The following is an 18039-nucleotide window of genomic DNA, read 5'->3' as shown; positions in this document are numbered from 1 at the left end:
CCCGATTATTGCGGATACAGGCTTTACCTCCAAAAATTGCAACGCGCTTCCATTATATTGCAATAATAAAATATTTAAACATATTATTTCTGGTCATGAGAACATTGTTCATGAGTTTTCTCAACATGGCTTCCATTGAAATCTAGGCCGGTGGTCGGTCCATTATCGATGGTTTTAATCAATATCACCATAAGATCGTCTTAAACTTCATTCAACTCATGAAAGAGCTAAAAGCATAACTCAAGAATATGTACTAGGATTTATAACGTTCTCAATGAAGCCTGGTTGGCCTCTATCAAGAACGTCTTAAATTTATTTCATCTTAAGCAAGGGTGAGAAGTATTTCTCAAAAGTACTCAGATTTATAACGTTCTTGATGTATGTTTATGCAAACTCCGCCGAGAACGTAATAAATCATGTACGCCAAATTGTAAACAAACAATAAATTATCGCACCGCGGTGGATTTTGTGAATCTCGTCCGATTAATTTTACCGCTGCCAACCAGGCAGACCTTTTTCGATTTTTTGCCTTGATGCGGTACAGTGCCTCATTCCTCCGTTCAGCATTTCCAACAGGTAAGTAGTTGTTGATTTCAAAGATCGATGATTGGAACCCGAATTGCACGGGAATCTACGTCCTGGATGACCAAACCCACCTCATTTCGGATGCTGCAATCGGAGGAACTTGGCACAGCACCACACCGCGTCGTGGTTGGGTTTCCGGGTAAGTGTTCTTGATTGGAAGCAATAATGGAACGATGAAAATCAAAATCTGATGCTTGAGTTTTTTATTGTATTTTTCATGTACAAAAACTGTTCTTATGCGAGAACAGTTGCTCTTGATCAAGAACGGATGATTGAAGTTAACTACAAGAGCCTTCCTCTCCTCTCTTCTTCTTCTTGGCGTAACGTCCTCACTGGGACAAAGCCTGCTTCTCAGCTTAGTGTTCTATGAGCACTTCCACAGTTATTAACTGAAAAACTTCCTCTGCCAATGACCATTTTGCATGCGTATATCGTGTGGCAGGCACGAAGATACTCTATGCCCAAGGAAGTCAAGGAAATTTCCTTTACGAAAAGATCCTGGACCGACCGGGAATCGAACCCGTCACCCTCAGCATGGTCATGCTGAATACCCGTGCGTTTACCGCCTCGGCTATATGGGCCCCAAGAGCCTTATAAAACTGAAAATAAGTTCAACAGTTCTTGTTGTGTTTATGGTTTTATGAACACAACCTCAAGTATTCTTGGAGGTGTTTTTAAAACCACATATTGACGAAGAATAGTTGTGCTCAGCTGAATCTCCGATAAGATCAACTAGAATATGCAATGTTCCGATAAAACAATCATAAAAACAAATAAAACCAAATAGAATCAAGATTGTTACTTGGGAGGCCTATTTGTTCGAAGACAAACAGAGCAGTGAAATTAAAAAGAATTTGCTCGTCCTTTTCTAGTTTTTTTTTTAAGAGATTCATTTTTAATCACAAAACGCGACGCGAGATAAGATACGACACTTATGATTCTTACAACCGCAAAAATAATATAAAAAAAATCTACCTTAATGCCGACCGGTTTCGGGCTCGATGCAGCCCATCTACGAGACAATGTCCGACTGATTGTGCTGTTAAAAGTTGGGAGAGAGAGAATGCTACTACTGCTGGTGGTTCGTGTGGACGAGATCGAATAGAGACGACATGATGGGAGAGCATCGTCTTCATCCATCACTATCAGCGGTTTTTGGGCAACGCTGATAAACATTGACTCCCAAGCGTTTAAGTGGGAAGCTTTCCCCACAGTTTTAACGAGCTTCGCACTCCCCAATCTATTTCGTGGACGCTTTTCGCCGTATGAGCCGCCTCGAACACCGCGGCGTTCTAGTGTTCCCTTATGCAGACTTTGACTTTCCGGCGGGTTTGTCCAATGCAAACCGCCGGACAGTCTTTGCAGGGAATCTGCTATATGCCAGACTGCTCGTCAAGTGGAACCTTACATACATACATTTATTTGTTCAACATCATTAAGACAAGACATAATCAACAATAGTACGCCACAATACTCGGTTTGTGGCTGCCGCTCTTTATCCTCGGTCGCGCCCAATGCTCGCCATGTCACGCTCTACCTGGTCCGCCCATCGTGCTCTCTGCGCTCCACGCCTTCTTGTGCCAACCAATAGAAATACACTAGAACGCCAATGGCGCTGTACTCAGTTTTCCTATTTAATTATTTTAATAACCTTAGTTGTAATAATTGATTATTTCCAGGTGCCCATCTTGAAGAGGACCTTTTGTTTTGGTAAACAAAATTTATTTGACACTTATAGTACTGCTACTGACGCTGTAAGGGCGAGGCAAACTAGATGTTAGTCACACGAACAGTCCCTTCGGAAGGGAAATAAAGCGTGGGTCCCGAGATGAACTAGCCTAGGGCTAAAAATCTCGTTAATACAGATAGAAAAAAAAAAAAAATTCTGTGGCTGGTTATTCTAATTGCCAACCGGATCAGTAGCAAACACCAGCTTTGCAGGGTTGTTGTCCGGCATTCTTGCAACATGCCCTGCCCACCGTATCCTTCCAGCTTTGGCCACCTGGATGCTGGGTCCGCCGTAAAGTGCAACGAGCTCGTGGTTCATCCTACTGCGCTCGCCACCGACGCCACCGAAGCGAATCAGGTGAGAAACAAATAGAGTGCGAAATAAATCAGCTTGCATCGGTGTATACGACAAGAACGTTCGCTCTCTCAACTACCGAGTGCCATTCAGCTGATTGAATCAAAACGCACTCACTGATTCAATTCCCAGTACTGAATGCTTCCACTGAACGCCAAATGAACGTTCCAAAATGAATGCTCTCGCACCCGACTCAGAACGCAAACATTCGTTCAATCTTGGTTCGTTCGCCTTCGGCACTCAGATTCGGTAGCGATTCATTCGGCCGTCGTTGCTTGCGCCGCTCGGTGCTCGGCGATTGGAAGGGATGGGCAATGAAAGAGGAAAGATTTTGCTTGGCTGGGGGAGAAGCACACTCGCATCAGATTGTGCGTGGATGTGAGTGAGGGATACGCAATAAATTAATGATTTTTTCCCATCCTTGGTGTACAGCTCTGCCACCGTTCCAGCCGTCCGCAAAGCACACAAATTGACCGGATTTTGTGAAAATCGTTCCCCGGCTGTTGAGCCCGGCTCGTCGCATCACACCTTCCAGAGCGATGTTGAAGAGTAGGCATGAGAGTCCGTCACCTTGTCGCAGTCCCCGGCGAGATTCGAATGAACTGGATAGTTCACCAGAAACCCTTACACAATTTTGCACACCGTCCATCGTTGCTTTAATCCAGGGCTGCCCAACGTACGGCCCGCGGGCCGCATTCGACCCGCGAGGACATTTCATGCGGCCCGCGGCACGAATGGAGAAAAGTTATGACTTTTGGCTGGTGGAGCAATAATTTTGAATGTTTCCCTTTTTCCAATGAATTATATTTTCAAAACAAGTTTGACATATATTTTTAGGTAAATTTTCAAAGATTTTAAATCAGTTATTTTGAGTTCTGTAAGAATTTCGGCCAGGAGAGGCCTCAAATTTTCACAATGAACTTCGAAAAGTTTGCAAAATTTTGAGAATTCTGGCTGACATTGCAATTTAAAAAAAAACAAACATGTCAGCGTAACCTCAGAGTAATTCTACTCATTTTCAGAATTTCGGTTCAAAACTTCAGCTTATTGTGCGTAATGGCTTAATTTTCTCCAACAGCAGAAGGAAAAAAAAATCTTAAAATTCATAGAAGATTCAATAACAATTCTTGTGTACTTTTGAGATCTTAATTATGTGGCTATAATCTCAAAATTCCGGCAAGTTCTGGGACAACACAAAAAATACGAATCTTCTTTTATGAAGACAATTTTTTACAATATCGTCACCAACTCCAAAATTCTTCCAGAATTTGCACGAATTTGGATTTATAGGAATTAGCCATAGCCTTGGAAAGAAATGCTCAGAAAAGTTTCAAGAAAACGTATGGATTATAAAATTTCAATTCTGGCCCGTCAACTGGTGTGGAGTGTAAACTATGGCCCGCGATCGTTAAAGGTTGGGCAGGCCTGCTTTAATCAGTCTAGTCAGCTTCCCAGGAAAGCCGTTTTCATCCATGATTCTCCATAGCTCTGCGCGGTCGATACTGTCGTATGCCGCTTTGAAGTCGATGAACAGGTGATGCGTTGGGACCTGGTTTTTACGGCTTTTCTGGAGGATTTGCCGTACGGTAAAGATCTGGTCCGTTGTCGACCAGCCGTCGATGAAGCCAGCCTGATAACTTCCCACGAACTCATTCGTTTTAGGTGACAGACGACGGAAGATGATCTGGGATAGCTCTTTGTAGGCAGCATTCAAAATAGTGATCGCCCTGAAGTTCTCACATTCCAAATGGACGCCTTTCTTGTGAATAGGGCAGATAACCCCTTCCTTCCACTCCTCCGGTAGCTGTTCGGTATCCCAGATCCTGACTATCAACCGATGCAGACAGGTGGCCAACTTTTCTGGGCCCATCTTGATGAGTTCAGCTGCGATACCATCCTTACCAGCAGCTATGTTGGTTTTAAGCTGGAGAATGGCATCCTTAACTTCCCTCATCGTGGGAATTGGTTCATTTCCGTCCTCCGCTGCACTGGCGTCGTCCGTTGCCGTGGTCTCTCATGCCTGCGTTCTCCACACCATTCAGGTGCTGATCGAAGTGCTGCTTCCACCTTTAAATCACCTCACGTCCGTCCGTCAAGAGGCCCCCGTCTTTATCCCTGCATATTTCGGCTCGCGGCACGAAGTCCTTGCGGGATGCGTTGAGCTTCTGGTAGAACTTCCGTGCTTCTTGGGAACGGCACAGCAGTTCCATTTCTGCACACTCCGCTTCTTCCAGGCAGCGCTTTTTCTTCCGAAAGAGGCGGGTCTGCTGTTTCCGCTTCTGTTTGTAACGTTCCACGTTCTGTCGAGTCACTTGCTGCAGCATTACTGCCCTCGCTGCGTTCTTCTCCTCCAAAACCGTTCTGCACTCTTCGTCGAACCATTCGTTCCGTCGATTCCGTTCCACGTACCCGATGGTGCTCTCTGCTGCGTCGTTGATGGCTGCTTTCACTGTACTCCAGCAGTTCTGCAGAGGGGCCTCATCGAGCTCGCCCTCATCTGGCAACGCGGCTTCGAGATTCTGCGCGTATGCTGAGGCGACACCCGATTGCTTCAGTCGCTCTAGGTTGTACCGTGGTGGTCGCCGGTACCGTACATTGTTGATGACGAAGAGTTTTGGGCGCAGTTTGACCTTCACCAGATAGTGGTCAGAGTCGATGTTGGCGCCACGATAGGTCCTGAGATCGATAATGTCGGAGAAGTGCCGTTCGTCAATCAGAACGTGGTCGATTTGAGATTCCGTCTGCTGTGGTGATCTCCAGGTGTAACGATAAGGGAGGCTGTGTTGGAAAAAGGTGCTACCTACGTATGGCCATATTTTTGGAGGCGGCGAAATCAATGAGTCGTGGGTCGTTTTTGTTCGTTTGCTGGTGGGCGCTGAACTTACCAATTGTCGGTCTGAATTCCTCCTCCTGGTCTACCTGAGCGTTCAAATCTTCTATGATGATCTTGACGTCGTGGCTTGGGCAGCGATCGTACTCGCGGCCACCAACCGATCACGCGCCTCTGCATATCACCCATCACGATGAAAGCTGTTCCCAGCTCGCGTGTGTTGCCGCAGCTCTGGTAGATGCTATGATTACCTATAAACGTTCGCACCATGGATCCTATCCAATACACCTCCTGCAGCGCCACGATGCCGAACCAGCGGTCCTTCAGTAGATCGGCGAGTATGCGGGTGCTCCCAATGAAGTTGAGAGATCGGCAGTTCCACGTACCGAGTTTCCAATCGCAAGTCGTGTTATTCTGTTGCTGATTTTCCGTTACAATAGTTTTTACGGCTGGCTTGTAGGGCCTGACACCAACCCCATACTTACCGGAGGACCATAGTGCACAGTTAAGTTTAGAGTCCTTCCCTGGCACACGGACGTAGATCAGCCGCCCCTAACATGGGGATCAGACGCTGTTGTGAGCCGCTCCTCCTGGAGAACAGACGCTCAGGTTTGCCGAAGCAAGCCTCCCCCCCCCCTCTCTGTCAGCCTACGACCAAAGTTCCCACCGGGGTTGGTTACCCGATCTTCCCTAAGATTGCTCATAGTTTCCGACTGGTACCGCGTGGAGGTAGGGTTAGGAGTTGCTTGGCAGAGGCTAGTGGATCACAATGGGATCTGAATTGTGCAGCATACCCAGCCTTTACCGTGCCAGGTGGAACCTTGTCTTTGAGGTTGCAAAGCAGGTCACGCAGAGTGTTCTCACTTTTGTGAACAACGTGTAACCCTTGTCAGGGCCCATATAGCCGAGGCGGTAAACGCACGGGTATTCAGCATGACCATGCTGAGGGTGACGGGTTCGATTCCCGGTCGGTCCAGGATCTTTTCGTAAAGGAAATTTCCTTGACATCCTTGGGCATAGAGTATCTTCGTGCCTGCCACACGATATACACATGCAAAATGGTCATTGGCAGAGGAAGCTCTCAGTTAAAAACTGTGGAAGTGCTCATTGAACACTAAGCTGAGAAGCAGGCTTTGTCCCAGTGAGGACGTTACGCCAACAAGAGGAGAGGAGAGGAGTGTAACCCTTGTCGGTGAAGTGTGGTTTTATGGGGTTCGTTATTTTAGGGGAGAATAGCAGACTGACTCTTTTGACTTCTTTGTGTCCGGCAGTAGGGAAGTTATACTGTCACGCTGTTGTAGTAAACCGTGGAGCCGCAGTTTCGGGACGAACCGCGCTTATTTGATCCAGACTTCCGAATCGATGAAGTACGCCGAAACAATCAGCGACGCGTTGAGGAAGGAACAGGGTATTCAGCAACGGGACGACGGGAGCAGCGATCTCTTGATGGACTGACGGGGTTTTGGACGGATGGAGTTACACTGCCAGAATCGGGTGGGTGATCAGAGACGGGGCGGCGGGAGGAACGATACCTGGACTGGCTGACGGAAGGGCTTGGGCTGCCGGAATCGGACGGACAATCGTGGACGGGTCCTCTTGATACACGGCACTTGAGTTGCAGAACGGGATTGTCTTCCGATAATTCGGACGGACTATCCGGGACGGGTCCTCGGGAAGTACAGTGCTTTGATGGATCAGGGGGACGTCTAACGGGTAAATCAAAGTCCACCGAAGTCTGGTTGCTTTCGTAGAACATTTTTAAAACACATCCGTTGGAGTTGAAATATCTCACAAGACTAATTTATTATTTCAAAATCTTATTCATTGCCTACTCTGAGTAATGCCTTTGTTATGCCTACTCCGATAAATTTATTATAACAAACTATAAACGTCTATTTACTACAGCTGTGTTTTTCGCTTATGTTTTCGGATGATTTTATCCACAAAAGACCTGCCGTACATTCACTTCGTCTGCTGAATAAATACGGCCTTGCTATTCTTCAAACTCTTTCTTCGCCATGGGTACGTCGGACAGCCGGTGTACCATAGAGTGGAAAGCGGCTTGCTTCTGGGCGCCGAAGTGATTGGAGTCCGAAGTGATGAACCTGTCGGTGGGAGGTAGGCTTGCGGTAGATTCCAAATTTCAAATGTGTTGTCTTCTTTTCTACTGATCGACAGATCGAGAAAGGGGAGTCTCCCTTCTATTTCCTTCTCCACAGTAAATTTTATCATATTGTGTTGGGAGTTTAACATGATCAACGTTTGATCCAGGTATCTTTCCTTAACCGGAGCAAAAATATAATCAACGCCAGCAGATCCTGGGAAACAACTTCTGATGATATTTTCTTCTACGATGATTTTGGCATCGTGACTTGAGAAGCAGCCGTACTCTTGCCTTTGTCATCATCAGTACTTCGTTAAGTAAGTTAAAGAATCGGCCTATGACCTACGCATTCTTTCGACGATCGATCACCAACCGATCACGTGCCTTTGAATATTGCACATCACAGCTTTTCTCAGCTCGCGTGTGTTTCCGAAGCTCTGGTAGATGGTATGATTACCTAGCTCTACAGCATCATGGATAAGTTCGCGATATGTCACTTGAGTTTTGTGAAAAGCTATAGTTAAGGCACCGTCCTAGTACCTCAAACTTCAACGGGTCACGGGTCGATGACAAATACCGCCAGCTAAGAGTTGTTCGCTTATATGGTAGAGCACACAAGGCACCAGCGTGAAGGCACAGCAAAATGAAATGTCGGAGAGGATGAAGTTACATGATTTTATCACCGGCTTGTATCTACTGCTACCAGGCCCGGATTAAGGATTGTGGGGGCCCGGGGCCCGAGCGGATGAGGAGGCCCCTCGGAGAGATGACCAAAAATGTTTTTCCTTATTTTCGAACAGTACTTGAGCAATATGAAAAATAAAGTTAATGTTAGCAAATTTAAAAAATGTTTTTGTGGGGCCCCCTTCCCTTAGATCCGGCCCTGACTGCTGCTGAATGTTCTACAGACAGGAAAACCCGAGGATCATGAGCATTCAACGCTAGCATTTGGAAGCACTGGAAGGAGGCCATCACAAGCGAGCTGGAATCGTTGCGGAAAAACGAAACATGGGAGCTTGTTCCGAAACTATCTGGCAAGAACATCGTCGACTGCAAGTTGGTTTTCAATGTCAAGAGAGTTGAATCCGGTAACATCGACTAGACAAATCCCGCCTGGTCGCCATGATTCACATAACTCTGCTACAATTGTGCTAAGTAAACTCTTAAGCCTATAATCAAAGTTCCCATGGATTTGTTGAAATAATATTTTTAAGGGTTTTCTTCCGGTCATAACAACCTTGCACTTCTTGTTTATTAATATTCTCCATTATCCAATGTGCTAAATGGAAGTATAGTTACCTGTACATTCAACGTAAATCAGTACAATTAATTCCGAATTTCATCCACATTGTCATGACCTGCAGACTGAAAACTTTCTTCACGAGCGCGTTTAATGATTAATGTTTTCCAATAGTGCTAATAACACTTATTATCATCAAAAGTGTCCCACCCCGATGAGCGGTATAACGTGAAACTCAGCATTCCCGAAGCTGCTAGGTATGCCGTTTATTATATCGGGTTGGAAACGAATGCCAATATGAAGTTAGTGGTACTATTTTCATGTTTCATCCATTTTACCACGGGAGTATCTCTGTCGGAAGAACTACATCAATACACAATTTCTACAATACAACACTATTACCAGCAAAAATCCAGTTGGTTCAAGTGCATACTCTACGACGTTTCGGCTGGAACCGACGACGGTTGGTTCGGGAAACTACTCTCGTCACCTCAGTTGGAAAAAATCGCCAAATTCGTTTTCAATGAAAGCTTTTACTTGGCATTCAACGACAGTTTATGTTCGAAAACAGACTTGACAATTGTCTACGTTGGAGATCGTGATTTAGGTCCTTCAAACCACCCTCGGTTTGTGAATATTTTTTTCGCCATTTTGCACACCAACTCTCCTCTATTAGTACTAGTGAATACTTTGATTTCCAAAGTCTTTCAGGGTGTCAGATCCATGCTGGCCACTGGGCAGTTTGATAAGATAACCTACATGGGAACGAAGGAGAAAGTTATAGTTCAAATGGGGCTTTTTGGGAAGCCAAAAGCGGCTCTGGAGCAGTTTCCTCACCCAAAAGACTTGATTCGAAGCAATATTCGCGATTCGCACGGAAGACCCATTACATTCGCTCACACGATCGATCCATGGTTACCAGCAAAAGTTTGGATATATCAAACGGCTGTTTTCTTGAACACTAGCCTGACATTTAAAAGGAACGTTTGTTCCAAAGCGATGCCGCTACATGAATGTTTTGTAAAGCTGGCTGAAGATGATCACTTTGATATTGTATTAGACCAAGTATTAGACCAATGTGATGCAGTAGTGTTTGTTGAAACTAGCTTGAAATTGATTTTTGGAGTTTTTCCCATTTCTCTTGTTTTTTTGGTACCTCAAGCTAGAACTCTCAACGTTTTTGAAATGTTTACGAAACCTTTCACGCTAGAAGCTTAGGTCCTACTTTTTGTGATGCTTGTGCTGATCGCATCACTGAGTTTCATATTTCCTGCGCTATTCAAAAATGATCCGATTTTGCTGGTAGTAGTGTAAGTGTGCCCATCGTTGTGGTATTAAGGTAAATTCATTTTAAAAACAATGATCGTACCATCTAATGAAGGGTTGTAAAACGTTAGTTGGTAGTTTTCTATCCAAATTTGCTTGGAAAAATATAAAAACTATCGTTTCTCTCTGTTTTCGATCATAAATCGCTTACCACAACAATAGGCACACTGTTCCTATTATGGAGGTAAAATTTAATTTTGGTTCCTATTGTTGCGGTATCCCATTGAAATCATATGGGATACCGCAACAATAGGAACACTACCGCAACAATAGGAACACACCAGCAAAAAATTTAAGGAAAATATTTTTTTTAAATAGGTTTTCGTGCAAATCTTAAGCACACAAATGGTGCAATCTCATAATTTAAGCATAATACATCTATTAAAAATGCCTTTTGGTAGCATTTCAGTCGAAAAAGTGCTCAATTGCCACTACCGCAACATTAGGTACTACCACAACGAAGGGAACAATTACCCTATGTGGATTTCAAGAATACAGTCTACATCGCGTCACTACTAGAGAAAAGGTGTTATTGTTTCCGATGGTTGTTTTCTTTTTTTCTGATATTGACCGCATATGGCACAAAAATGATGGCATTCATGACGAACAAACCGTCTATCGGAAACATCAAAACCCTGGAGGAACTGGCTAATTCGGAACTCAAAATCACAGCTGACATCTTAATCGATAAAGAATTGGCAAACGATAAGTTGCTGGGATCACTGGTGATTCACAAATCGATTGGCGCCGACAACGTAAACCTGGATGGAGTTAATGCACATTACACCCATGACCTCGAGGCTGTTACTCTAGTGTTGATGCGCCGAAATTATGACTTTAAGTTGAATCGACCCAACTATGCGATCCTTGATGAGAGGAAAGCAAACGTTGTTATCGCCTATTGGGTCGGACTGAAAAGCCCACTCGTTGAGATATTGGACTATACACAGAAGGTGTTTTTCGAATCAGGATTGTTGAATCTTTGGCAGATGGATGTGGGAGATCTATGTTTGAACAACGATAGAAGGAAATATGTCAGGTACGAAGGCGGTGATTTTGGCATGCAGTCTTTGGATGATCTCGTTTCAACATGGATGGTATTAACAATTGGATTGTTGGCCAGTCTGGTCATATTTGGTATTGAATGCCTGCTGAAATACTGTAAATTTTGTACAACGAGTATTGTTTTACTCTTCGTCCTTTCCAAAATTCCTGGTAAAAGACTTTAAGCGCCAGTTTGCAAAATAACATGAATAAGATACAAGTTGATTGCCCTCAGCGATCAGTGTTGCCATTTTGTTAAATTGTTCAACAATATCATATATACCTTTCTTTGCAAAATCTGACACAATTGAGAATTAGAATGTATTGCTGTTAAACAATAAGCACAACTGCTTGTGGAGTATAAAAAAAAGTTTTTGACTGAATTATGAATATTATCCAAATAAAAATACATATAAACATTTCAAGACCAACAACTGAAAAGGCCGCAACAACATTTTGTAAACAAACATGTTTCTATCGACTTGAGGCCTTTTGAACTCCACCCACACATCTCACCACCACTAACAGAAAGCGCAAACAACAAGCTTTCTGATAGTGGTGGTGAGATGCGTGGGTGGATTTCAGAAGGCCTCAAGTCGACAGAAACGTGTTTGTTTACACAATGTTGATGTGGCCTTTTCAATTGTTGGTCTTGATTTGTCCTGTTATATGGAAATTTTCACTGAACCGGGTCTTGGTCCAATCACCTTCAGTCTCCTTAGCTCAGAAAGAGCTTTCAGGTCCTGCTTTTTTTTTATTCAATTAAATTAGAATTACAGAGTAGGATACAGAGTTCGTTCATTCTTAATGCTAATTTTACATTTTACATTTAGTCGATCCCTGGATTCCAATTCCAACTACGGTCAACAAATATTTAAACATGTTCCAAATTCTGTCTTAAACGCGGCTCGGTTATTCCATCTCAACTTTCTTATTCCCTTCTTGAAAATAAACAAAGATTGTCCCTGCGCTACCACATTGATTGAAATTGCTCGAACAGTTAACCATAAGGCCGCTTTAAATTCTTTTTTGTTGTTTTGGATCGGAAATTGCAGAATATCCTCCATGTCTTTAAATTTTAATTTCAAACGATTACGAATAATATCGCTACGCCAAGCCCATATTTTTTTGGCCTCCAAGCAGGATTTTATACGATGGAAATTAGAGTCTATTAAACCACAATTTACACAATTCGATGATGCCAGGTTTCCAATATTGTACGCCAGTAACTTTTCTTTATTACTAATGATATCATTTAAAAATGATCGGTTCGCATTCTTCTCTTGTTGATTTTCCGGTGCTAGTCTTTTTTACGGCTGGCTCGCAGGGCCTGACACCAACCCACTAACCCAGGGAGCTGGGCTTACCTTCCCGGAAGCCTACGGGTTCTGCATTGGCATTTCCTCCAACTACAGTGCTAAATAGCTAGGCTCGAGCGCCAGTCTTCGCCGGGGGTGGTGTTTTTAATGGGCGCCCAGGAGATAATATTTTACCTGAGCTTCCACCCCGGCGGCGTGCAGGAGAACGGTGTGTGGCGGAGAAGGATGAACCACGAGCTCGCTGCACTTTATGGCGAACCCAGCATCCAGAAGGTAGCCAAAGCCGGAAGGATACGGTGGGCAGGGCATGTTGCAAGAATGCCGGACAACAACCCTGCAAAGTTGGTGTTTGCTAACCATCCGGTTGGTACAAGAAGGCGTGGAGCGCAGAGAGCACGATGGGCGGACCAGGTGGAGCGTGATCTGGCGAGTGTTGGGCGTGACCGACGTTGAAGAGCTGCAGCTGCAAATCGAGTATTATGGCGGCAAATTGTTGATTCAGTATTATCATGAATTTGATGTTCACTAAATAAATGAAATGAATCATTTAAAAATAAGTACACGTTTGATCTGTCCACTAATGTGAGAAAGTTTTTACTTAAGTTTTCCCAAATTATGCTCCAATCAGCAGCATAATCTGCTTCAACCTTTGGAGGCTGATGTATTTCGTCTATGAAATAATCGTACAACAGTTTAGTAGTACACAAATTGAAATTGTTCTTTAAATGTTTGCTTATTTCTATCCACTCTCTCGCGTTTCGTGACAATCTTTGTGGTTGATTTAACGTTAACAAAAAGGTTTCTTCGGTCATATCACCATTGACATCTACATTATACAAGATATTTTTAAAAGACAAGGCATTGCATTTGGACTCAGGATCCACCAGCCTGAGACCTCCTTTTAGATAGTCGAGGTAAAGTTGATTTCTATTAATCTTGAACACTTGTCCGAACCAAAGAAACTTTCCGCATGCCGCTTTAATTTGGCCTATATACGTATTCGATGGTGGAAATATTTGAGCAACATACCATAGTTTCGAAAGAATGAAAATGTTCAATACTTGACATCTCTCAATTATACTCAATTTCCTCACATAGTTCCGCTGTAAGGTAGCTTTTAGGCTTGCAATTAGTTTTTTGTAGTTTGAATCTACAGAGCTGCTCCAGTTTTTCTTGAAGTCAACTCCTAAAACTCTGAGGCAATCAGTTTCCTGAACCAATTAAGGCCCTACTTTAGCCTGGTTTAGTCGAAGAAAAAAAGATTTACTGTAATTGATTTTAATTTTCGCAAATAATGAAAAATTTTCAAAAATACTAAGCAACAGATCAAATTCTATATCATTTCTAATCAACAAGATAATGTCGTCTGCAAAAGCTAAAATACTGACAAACTTGTCATAAACAAGTATGCCAGGAATGCTGTTTGCAATATTCCTAAGCAGTGGCTCAATATAAAGCACGATGAGGATCATGCGTAAGGGACACCCTTGTCGGACCGAGCAGTTAATGTTGATTTCTGGCGTGAGAAAGCCATTAACCAAGACCCTCGAAGTAGCGTTACAATACAATGTTTTGATACAATCAATAATGTTAGACGGAAAACCGAACTTCACTAAAATTTTCCATAGATACTCATGATTTACACGATCGAACGCTTTGTTCAAATCGACACTTATCAGGCACGCTTTGAAATTCTTCACTCTTAAAAAATTAGGAATTTACACGTGACGTAAAACATCAACGTGCGTAAACATTTCATGACTGAATGGCAAATTTGACTCAATTTTACATCCATCATGTAAGTTTGAGTTAGTTGCACAAGATGTCAACAAACCTATCTGACCAGATAGGTAGAAACAGTTTTACATTTATCGTTTGTCTCCCAACTCGGTGCTACAGCCTAGAGATATAGTACGTGCCTCTCACTCAGCGGACCAGAGTTCGAATCCAGTTCATTATTTTACTTTTACATATGTTTTATCTCTCGTTTCGGCTCTAGCGATTGCTAGCTCGACTTTATTTGTGATAAAAGACGTAAATGTCTATCAAACGGGCCGCTCCTTATATGTGCATCCAAGTGAACTTAAATTTACATGACTTTTTCTAAGAGTGTTGGATTCACATGATTTGGCTAAAACTCTTCGAACATCTTTCAGGTTATCCACACTAGACATGTTCGGCAGGCAAGCTTTCTGCCCCTCTCCAATCAATTTATTCAACATCGGTTTAATCCTCTCAGCAATAATTTTAGTAAAAAGCTTGTAATCGCAGTTTAATAAACTTATAGGGCGATAATCGTTCAAAGAAAGACTATTGCCTCCTTTCTTCGGAATGAGAGTGACTATTCCCTCGCTAAAGCTTTTAGGAGGCCTAAAAGAACCGCTAAGATGCTAGTCAACGAAAACATCGCATTGCACAATCGTCCGAGAGCAAACTAAAGTTTCAGCGAGCCAGTATGGAGTATCGTAGTTTGAATACTGCTTTGTACAAAGCGCACGTTATGAGAGTCCAGACTAGCCTCCGGCTGAATCCGAAACGCTTTTGGAAGTTCGTAAACAGTAAAAGGAAAGATTCGTCTATTCCTAACAATGTTGTTTTTGATGGTGTGGAGACAAAATCTACCGCTGAACGCTGCGAAATTTTTGCCAATTTTTTTGCATCTGTGTTTGATCAAGCTCCTGCCTCCGAAATTGAATCCGAGACTGCCTCCTTGAGCGTACCATTGGATTTCATTGATCTGACGACTTTTGCTGTTACACCAGTGATGGTCATCGCTGCCGCTAAAAAGTTGAAAAGCTCGTTATCACCAGGTCCCGATGGCATTCCGTCAGTACTTTTCTGCCGCTGTGCTGTTGTTCTGGCTGAACCACTCTCTGTCATTTTTACACGGTCTCTCGCTGATGGCGTATTTCCAGAAATTTGGAAGCAGTCGTTTATGTTTCCCGTTTTCAAAAATGGTGATAGGAGAAATGTTAAAAATTACCGAGGAATTACGAGTTTGTCAGCAACATCGAAATTGTTTGAGATCATCGTTAGCGATGCAATTCTCAGTCAGTCGAAGCATTACATCTCAAGCGATCAGCACGGCTTCATGCCCGGTAGATCAGTGACAACGAATCTGCTCTGCTTCACCAATACTTGTATAAGTGCTATGGAGGACAGAGCGCAAGTTGATGTCATTTACACTGACCTGAAAGCGGCTTTTGATAGAATTGACCACAACATGCTGTTAGCTAAGCTTAAGCGGTTAGGAGCATCGAACACGTTCACATCATGGCTCAGTTCCTATCTAAATGGATGGCAACTCCGAGTCAAAATCGATTCCTGCGTTTCGTCGACGTTCTGTAGCTCATCTGGAGTGCCCCAAGGGAGCAATTTGGGTCCGCTTTTGTTTGTACTTTATTTCAACGACGTGGCTGCGAGACTAGGTTTGAACTGTAAAATGATCTATGCCGACGACCTTAAAATTTATTTGGTAATACGATCAGTAGAAGACTGCCACCGTCTACAAAGTTTGCTTGATCAGTTCGTTGATTGGTGCCAACGGAATAAATTGATTATCAGTGTTCCAAAGTGCTCTGTTATGACGTTTCACCGCTTAAAGAAGCCAATATTGTTTGACTACGAAATCAATGGATCAACACTGCAAAGAGTTCTAGAAATAACCGATCTCGGAGTAGTATTAGACCCGGAGCTGACGTTTAAAAACCACTATGCCTCTGTAATCGCCAAGGCCAATCGACAATTGGGATTCATTTCGAAAGTTTGTTGCAAGTTTCCCGGTAGGGTAGAGCGGAACCACCGAAGCGAATAACCAAATTGTGCAAACACTGAGGGGCTATGTGCACCAACAAAAACTCACAAAACCAAAAGTAGTTTTAATTACATATATTGATAGCCATCATGACCGCCTGCTCCCTATCTCTAGCTGCTTGTAGCTTAATCTATGTTTTGTCCCCCTTACAATGATTGGCTTAACCTAGGATAGTACTCACGGCCCCGCTTCCCGGCGCCATTGCCAGATTCACGCGCCGGATTGGCACCTCTTCCTGCCAGCGCATTGTTGTTAATCACTCCCGGTCTGGGGAACCACTGCATGGAAGCTGTTGCCCAGCACCTACGCGCACCGTCGGTACCGTCGCCGTGGCTGCCACCTCCACCGCGACCTTGGCCGATGCCACACGGATTACCACCGGTCTGGTCTCGCCGGCCTCCCTGATGCAGAGCTCCAACTCCAACTTCTCTCTTTTCTGCCGACAGGGCACGAACACTTCGTTCCAAAGTCGCACCAACCCACGGTACGGCGGTAGGAGATGCCAAAAACGGTGGGCGACGCGAGCCGCAAGCGACGCAGCAAAGATGGCGATGAAGGTGTCGACCCGGTTGCCGACTCGTTAAAAACTGCGTAGATCTGCCAAAAAAGGCCCTGGGAAATGCAGAAATGCATTCAGTCGGATGCGCTTTTAGAAGATTCATTTCAACTCACCCTTGCAGGGGCCTTTCGATGGTATTTTGCTGCCCAAGCTTCGATCCGACCGCTTTCTGCGTCACCCTCGTGTCCGCCAAGTTGCTGCAATTATCACACGTGTTAATGCTAACCTCGTGGGCCGCCATCTTGTAGGACTCACCTATTCCGGCCTTCTTGAGGTCCCAACGCCAGCTGCTAGGCGGATTTATCTCGAACAAACCCGAGTTCCTGCTCGATGCTTTCCGTACTCCAACTTGTATCGGATTATTTCGGTCCGATGACCACCAGAATAGCAGACACGTGGCGTCTAATCCGACTCGGATCTCTTCCTCCCAATTGTTCGCAGCCGTGTCCTAATGAAATGAAATCGACGCTATGAAAAGTGTCCTCGGAAAAGGCATCACAAATTAGCATTACCGGCACCAATCGCACATTTAGTCACAATCGATTTTGCTTATTCGCACTCGTCCCTCCTGGGAGATGGAAACTAAATTTCACGGTTTGCTTGCTTGCAATAGAACTTGCGGCGATGAATGTGCGCGACGGGATCTTTGCGATCTTGACGCCGGACCGTGCTGAGGCGAACTGAAATTGGTTTTCACTTTTCGGCTCCAGTGCTCTCCCACCGACAGCTTGTGCCGATGTATGCGTCGTCATCCGTATTGTGATATTGTCGTCGCGGTTGAAACCCGAAGTTTCCCCACACCCGACAATCGATTTTTCTCAAAATCCATACGTCAAACCTAACGTCGGACGTAGAGCGCTGGACAGCGGACCTGGCCCTCTATCCAGCGCACTGTGTCCGACGTACGTCCGACACATGGTTTAGGAGAAACATCGATTTTCGCGTGTCAAAAATTCCGATTTTCAACTGCACGAACAATATGCTGTAGCTGCAATGTTTCTCTTTCCTTCTCTCGCTTGTCTCGTGCCATCAACGCATACGGTGTTTTGGTGTGGGTTGGCTCGAAGGCGGGCAAGATTTCGTTGTCGGTTGCAGACACTCTCACTCATGTGGATCGCGTGTTCGTATTGACTTG

General features: G+C 44.2%; 1 protein-coding gene across 3 annotated transcripts; it reads right to left on the bottom strand.

Annotated features, from left to right (window-relative positions):
- Positions 1-16367: 16367 nt before the first annotated feature.
- On the bottom strand, positions 16368-17664 carry LOC115267350 (uncharacterized). 3 transcript variants are annotated; one of them, XR_003897757.2, is made up of 4 exons: positions 17417-17664; positions 17160-17352; positions 17018-17101; positions 16370-16957 (listed from the first exon to the last, which is right to left on the bottom strand). XR_003897757.2 is itself a non-coding variant. In XM_062858443.1 (3 exons), exons 2-3 carry the CDS (start codon positions 17143-17145, stop codon positions 16492-16494), a joined length of 594 nt encoding a protein of 197 aa, XP_062714427.1. In that variant the 5' UTR covers positions 17146-17352; positions 17417-17664; the 3' UTR covers positions 16368-16491. The 3 variants fall into 3 exon arrangements, 1 of the variants encoding a protein (XP_062714427.1); XM_062858443.1 differs by having other exon boundaries at positions 16368-16957; positions 17018-17352; XR_009998916.1 differs by having other exon boundaries at positions 16370-17101.
- Between the last annotated feature and the right edge of the window lie 375 nt (positions 17665-18039).

This window comes from Aedes albopictus, chromosome 3 (assembly GCF_035046485.1).
Source record: "Aedes albopictus strain Foshan chromosome 3, AalbF5, whole genome shotgun sequence".
In the NCBI taxonomy this organism is placed as follows: Eukaryota; Metazoa; Arthropoda; class Insecta; order Diptera; family Culicidae; genus Aedes; species Aedes albopictus.
The sequence above is the reverse complement of the archived record's forward strand: the minus strand, read 5'-3'. Positions and strand labels throughout refer to the sequence as shown.

Coding starts and splice junctions, on each gene's coding strand:
- LOC115267350 (XM_062858443.1), bottom strand. CDS start 17,145: ATGGCGGCCCACGAGGTTAGCATTAACACGTGTGATAATTGCAGCAAC. Junction 16,958..17,017: donor ATCGAAAGGCCCCTGCAAGG/GTGAGTTGAAAT, acceptor TGCATTTCCCAG/GGCCTTTTTTGGCAGATCTA.